Below are 6,828 nucleotides of genomic sequence, written 5' to 3' on the forward strand. Positions count from 1 at the left end.
ATTGGCTTATTGTATTACTTTTTGATAAAAAGCCACATTGCCACGTTTCAAACATCTTTGCTTGCAGCAGGAGGAAGACCTGAAGCTCTTATTTATTTCAGCACGGAGCGCTGGGAAACTCCATCACCTCCATGGCAAAAAGCAACTCCTCCTCAGCTCACAGAGCCTTTAAGAGGCTTCTCCAGCCCCCAGAGGGTGACAGAGGGGTTTGGTTGGATGAATAATGAGTTTCATAATGGAACAGAAGCCTGAGCTCCCAACTTTGCTCCTCCACGGGGAAGATTTCACCAGCCATCAAGTTCTTTGGGGATGCTGAAAGCACAGGGAGGGATTTTGCTGCTTGCAGGGCACAGGTGGCCCCTGACACAGTGCCCTTTGCACCTTCAGCCCTCCACAGCTTGGGGAGATGGAGCAATTCCAGGTGGGAATGGAGCCAGCATGTTCCCCAAGGACTCAGCTCCACTGCTCACAGCAGCAAGGCAGCTCCAGCCCTGTCTCTTTGGGTCTGCTCCATAGATCTCCCCCTGGGCATTGCCCCACTGCAGCCTCCCGAGCCAAACACAGGGACAAACAGAGCTGTGGCTTTGCACTGGGGGTTTGGAGGAGATCAGGGCTCAGGGTGGGGTGAGGGGCTCAGCCAGCAATCCCCAGACCTGCAAACCACACACAGCTCAGCACAACCCACAGGTTCACTCCAGAGCAAGGGAACACCCTCAAGACCACATCTCAGCACCCCAGCCTCACCATGAGTAGACAAACCCCATCAAATCTTCCCTACTTCATGCACAGAACACAGTTCTGTAGGAGATCTAGTTGGCAAATCCCATGTGGCACTGGGAAAAGGCAACAAGGTTGGAATGATATGATCTTTAAGGTTCCTCCCAACCCAAACCATTCTGTGATGAACTTGCAATAGGATCATATAACAAGAGCATGGCAAACCCATCTATAACTCCACATGATGTTCCCCAGGTCCCACTCCCAACCCAAACCATTCTACGATGAGCTTGGAATAGGATCTTGCAATAAGAGCATGGCAAACCCAACCACAACCCCACACAACTCTCTTCAGTGTTCTCCAGGTCCTGCTCCCAACCCAAACCATTCTGTGATGAACTCGGAATAGGATCATACAACAAGAGAGCACAGAAAACCCAACCACAACCTTCCTTGATGTTCTCCAAGTCCTCCTCCCAACTCAAACCATTCTGTGATGAACCTGGAATAGGATCGTACATCAAGACAGCATGGCAACCACAACCCTCCTTGATGTTCTCCAAGTCCTACTCCCATCTGGAACGCTCCGGGAGATCCCAGCACAGCCCTTACCTGCAGAGGTGATCCGTGCGGCAGGTGTTGCGCAGGTCCAGGCAGTTGGGCTTCTCCTTGTCCTCGTAGGAGCAGGAGGGGACGATGGTCTGGCGGCGGCGCTCGGCGCAGGCCTGGTCCCTGCAGGAGCAGAAGAGCAGGCGGTAGGTGTACTCGCTGGGCACGCGGTCGAAGAACTGGCGCAGAGCCTTGTGGCACTTGCGGCGGCTGCAGTGCTCCGTGGCCGAGATCTCGCGGCTGCACGTGGAGATGTAGCCCGAGCGCAGGCGCTTGCAGTTGTCGTTGAGGTTGCAGGCCTTGGCTGCATCCAGGCAGTGGTTGCTTTTGGAGGTGGTGGCAGGGTCCATTCCTGCCCAAGAGAGACAGGGAGAGGGGGTGAGGGTGGTGCTGAGGAGTGGGGAGATGAGCTTAACCTCGGGAGATGCTCTTGCCCTGGGAAGGTGTCTCTTGACCTGGGGAGATGCTCTCAACCTGGGGAGATGCTCTTGACCTGGGGAGATGCTCTCAACCTGCCAGATGTTCTCAAGCTGGGCAAGTGCCTCTCAACCTGGGGAGACATTCTTGACCTAGGGAGATGTTCTTGACCAGCCAGATGTTCTCAACCTGGGCAGATGCCTCTCAACTTGGGGAGATGCTCTTGACCTGGGGAGATGCTCTCAACCTGCCAGATGTTCTCAAGTTGAGCAGGTGCCTCTCAACCTGGGAAGACATTCTTGACCTGAGGAGATGCTCTCAACCTGGGGAGATGTTCTCAACCTGGGCAGGTGCCTCTTGACCTGGAAAGATGCTCTTGACCTGAGGAGATGCTTTCGACCTGGGGACGTGACTATCTCTTGCCCTGGGAAGGTGTCTCTTGACCTGGGGAGATGCTCTCAACCTGGGGAGATGTTCTCAACCTGGGCAGGTGCCTCTTGACCTGGAAAGATGCTCTTGACCTGAGGAGATGCTTTAGACCTGGGGAGATGCCTCTCAACCTGGGGAGATGCTCTCAACCCTGGTAGATGCCCTCAAATCTGAGGAGATGCCCTCAAATCTGGAGAAATACCCTCAAATCTTAGGAGATGCATCTCAACCTGGAATGATGCTCTCAACCCTGGGAGATGCCCTCAAACCCAGGGAGATACATCTCAACCTGGGGAGATGCCCTCAACCTCTGGAGATGCCCTCAAACCTGAGGAGACACACTCAAAACTGGGGAGATACCCTCAAACCCAAGGAGATGCCCCCAAACCTGGGATAGGGAGATGCCCTTGACCTGAGGTGATGCCCTCAAACATGGGGAGATGCTCTTAACTCAAGGAGATGCTATAGGGAAGGAGATGGCATTGGTGTCACTCCCCTGGCATTGGTGTCACACCCTTGGCATGTCCAGCATAGCCCATCTGTGCCCTGCTGGCAGTGAGGAATGGGCTGGATGGTTCCTCCCCTGGCTCCATCCTTACCCCCCTGCACAATTTGGAGGTCCTCATCCAGCACAGAAAGGGTTAATGCAGACCAAAATCAGGGAGACCTGGTGACACAGTCTCAGTGCATAATTCATTCCCTGAATTTGCAATATTTTTTTCCCTCTGTCAATTATTCAAAGAATAATTATTCATTATTCAGCCCATTCCAAAGCAGAATCAGCTGCCAAACCACACAGGGTCCCCAAAGCCTCTCCTGAGGCTCCTCAAAACTGGGACAGCCCCAGACATATCCCTCAGGCAGAAATGATGAGGACAAGGCTGCCAGTGGGTCCAGGCACTGCATCCTGATCCACCCTGGGATCACAGCCCTCAGGGAGAGCAGGGACAAAGCCAAACCACAGTGTAGGAACACTCTGTTTGCTCTTCTTTTGGTCAAAGTGATGGATCACCCTCAGAAGTTCAGGGGCTGCTTTTGAAGCCATCTCATCCCTCATTTCATCCCCTCCACAGCCCAACCAAGTCCTCCTTGTCTCCCAGATTCCATGGGCAAAGACAAGCAGCAGCACCAAGGTGTAACTGATGTATTTGTAGGGTGCTGCTAATTAGCAAAGGGCAAATACCTGGGCAAGCATCAGCCCCCACCTCCCTCTGCCACCCACAGCCACCCCCAGCAGTGTTTTGGGGGGTCACTTGCAGCACAGGACCCCAAATTGTCTCATTTTCCTTCTGCCTCCAAGCCAGGGACCAGCAGGATGGCACTGCCTGCATTAAGGGATCCTGATTAAAAGGTGCAGCTCCTCCCAGTGCCACCCCATGCAATCCTGCCCCACATCCCACTGCCCTTGGGGGACTGTTGGGGTCTCAGTGCCACCAGTGACAGTTGAGGAGGGTCCCCATCACCCAGGACCAGCACCATTGGGCTGTGGTGCCGTGAGCTGAGGGGGTAAAGCTGTTTGGAAAAAGCACTTGACATTCCAAAGGTGTCAGGCAGTGATGGCCACCCCACGGAGATCTTGGAGACAGCCAAGCCCCAGAGATGGGATGGGGCAGTGATTGCTGTTTTGCAGCCTGGATTCCTCCAGTTGAGGATGGACACAGCTCATGACACTGATGTCAGGAGAGCAGAAGGGGGAAAAGATGCTTCAGGAGGTTCAGGATACATGAATCTCTTCCCTCCCTACCCATCAGCTCCTGGGATGCACCAAGCACTCTCCACACCCAGCAGCTACCCCAGCTCCAAGCCCTGGAAGTGGTTAACAGCAGATTTCCAGCACAAACTTGGGATTTTGGGATCTGTGCAAAGTGCTGGCTTATTGTCTAATCCTCTGGAGCTTCACTCCTGCCCTGCCCAAGACCTGCAGGGACCTGGATGCATTTTAATAGAGCCAATGCTTGAAAGCTCTGAGTTTCTGGGGAGCTCATTAATAAAGTACAAGCATGAAAATTTCATGAGGAGAGAAGGAAATAGGGGGCCAAGGGGTTGGGGAGGGGACCTGGTGCCACCAGCTGTCCCCTCTGCAGACCCTGGTGGCCTCTCAGTGCAGGACAGGGGCAGAGGAGGAGGAGGAGGAGGAGAAGGAGGGGGAGGAGGAGGAGGAGATGGAGAGAAGGGCAGTGGGGAAGGCAGCACTGCTGGGCTGAGTCTGGGGGTCTGATGCCCATCCAGCTCTTGGCTCTTGGTGCCCCCAGGGCTGGAATCCTACACAGATCCTCCTCCTTCTTCCCAGAGCTGTAGTTTGGACTGAGGTCCAACACCACTTGGCACTGCTGAGCCTCCTGGGATTCTCTGCTCCAGCGTGGGGTCCTGGAGCACAGACCCCCAAGAGTGGGCAGGAACACAGTGCTGACTCTCGTGTTCACTTACACAGGGTTTACACAGGTTTTACACAGCCCCTTCCTTCCAGCAAGGCCCTCTAATCCCTCCCTATCCCCACAGGCAATTAGCAGCTCTGCCTCTGCCTTGTTCTCCACAAACAGCACTAACAGCTCATTTGCTGCAGCTCTTGGGCTCAGGTCGGGGCTGGAGGTCCCGAGGGGGCACCTGCTCCTGCTCACACTGCTCCAACCCCAGCAAGGAGGTGGAAAGGGTGGAAAAAAAGCCTCGAGGCCACCCTGATAGCCACAGCACACCCTGGAGCATAACGAGAGCCTGTTCTCCCCCTTCCCCCAGCCCCAAATTGCCAGCCAAGGCTTCCTGCGCCTCTCGCTTTGCTTGTATGAATAAATCAACCCGAGAGCGCTTAATCCCCCACTCCAGACTCTTTGCTTTTCCGACTTTCCAGCAGCTAAAATATTTCCTTGACGCTAATGTAATCCAAAAAGGCGTGAGGGAGACGGGAGGGGGTGGCAGCATCATCCCAAACCGGCGCTGAGCTCCTGGGAGGGAGCCTGGAAAATTCACCTCGGGTGCTAAAATCCCAGCGGGTGTCAGCAGAGAGGGGATGTGTCCTCACAGCTGAACTCAGAGGGGTCCCTAGCTGAGCTGGGGGGGCTGCAAGCACAGGGGAAAAGCCCTGGGGTGTCCCCAAGGAGCACATAACCAGGTGTGGGGACACAGGGACCCCCAAAACCATACAGTGTGGTGGTTTTGGGGAAAAGATTAAGAGAATGAGAAAGGAGAAGCCAAAGCACTGCTGACCTAATTTGAAAAGGGGATGGGGGGTGGCACAGGGAAGGTTGTCATGGAAATAGATGGCACGAAAAAGTTCCCGAGGATGGTGGAAGAGTTTGGGTTCCCCAGAGGAGGATGTGGAGGCAGAGAGATGCTCCAAAAGGCTCAGCATCCTTCTCCCAGCAGCATCCCAGAGCTCAGCTCGAGTCACTGCCCCAGGGAGGGAGAGCAAACAAGGTCCCTCTCACATGGGGCATCCTGAGGGTCCCAAATTTTCCAGAAGAGAAAGCATCTGGCACAGAGGGAGAGGGTCTGGACCCCTCCAGAGCCCCAGGCTGTGCCTATGCCTCTTCTTCCTTCCCTGTCTAGTGCTGGGGACAAGACAAATGAGGGAATTAGGAGAATTTCAGGCTTTCCACCCCACATCAATGATTCTGTCTAAGCCCATGGCTGGAATCAAGGTAAAAGCCTAAATCCCATCCTGGGAAGGTCTGAAACAGAGAGATCTGCACCTAAAATGCACCAAACCCCATCAGCACTCAGTATCCTGCCCCTACATCCCACTCCAACATCCCACAGGACGATATGTTCCTCCAAAGTGATGCTCAGGGCATCAGATTTGGGGTGATGGGAGGACAGACAGGAGGAGAGTGGCCAGAGGAGCAAAGGGCAAACCCAGGGGAAGGAGCTGAGGTATTTCTCACCAGGAGCTCAGTGGCAGGTCTGTGTTGAGGGAGGAGAGGATAAAACAGCTGAAGCTTGTTGCTTTTATTACCTGAGAAAATTGAAGCCAGTCTGAATATATCAGAGAGACGAGAGGTGACTGGCTCGTACGGGGAAGCTTCATAAAATTCTTCTCCTACAGTGCCAGGGAAGAAAGAGAAGAGGCAGAAAAAGCAAATTAAACCCCACAGCGAATAACCTCAGCCAGCACTGAGCCTACAGCCAGGCACAGACACCCCCAGCCTGCAATTTGGGAGGGGAAAAAGCAAAAGGGCTTTAAAGTACTGCCCTGAACCAGAAGGAAAAACCAATTTTGGACCAGTTCAGCTTCATTCTGGCTGCCTGGGAGGTTGTGGCTGAGTCCTGCTGCCAGCTCAGCTCCCTGTTCCAGCCAGGATGGGCAGCAGCAGTGTTCAAAGTGACTCCAGGAGCTGAGGGACTTGAGATTTGAAAGGTCAGTGTTCCATGGCTATGGCCACAGAGCCTGGGCCAGCAGCAGGTTGAGAGTTTGAGGGTCTATACTCAACTCTGGGTTGGTTTATTGTTGTTGTTGCAAACCACCCATTTGCCACAAAACCCACTGTGAGAGGGTTTTCCACCCTGTTCTTTGGGAAAATGGAAATATTTCAATGGGGGATGCATTGATTCTCTGAATTCTAGAGCATCCCAGCCCTGATCCCCCTATGCTGAGCTCCAGGGGCTTATCCATCACAACCTGCACCTTCCAGAGGGAACTCTGTGTGTGATCCAGGCTGGAGG

At 54.0% G+C, this 6,828-nt stretch overlaps 1 protein-coding gene across 1 annotated transcript; it reads right to left on the reverse strand.

Moving 5' to 3' along the window:
* Window positions 1-1,325: 1,325 nt before the first annotated feature.
* LOC103797580 (GDNF family receptor alpha-2) lies at window positions 1,326-6,205 on the reverse strand (the record flags this gene model as incomplete). Its single annotated transcript, XM_009069800.1, has 2 exons — window positions 1,326-1,678; window positions 6,122-6,205. Coding segments are annotated over 2 exons (437 nt in total), but the record flags the coding sequence as incomplete, so codon positions are not given.
* Window positions 6,206-6,828: the final 623 nt, after the last annotated feature.

The sequence above is a fragment of the Acanthisitta chloris genome, unplaced genomic scaffold, assembly GCF_000695815.1.
Source record: "Acanthisitta chloris isolate BGI_N310 unplaced genomic scaffold, ASM69581v1 scaffold32982, whole genome shotgun sequence".
Classification (NCBI taxonomy): Eukaryota; Metazoa; Chordata; class Aves; order Passeriformes; family Acanthisittidae; genus Acanthisitta; species Acanthisitta chloris.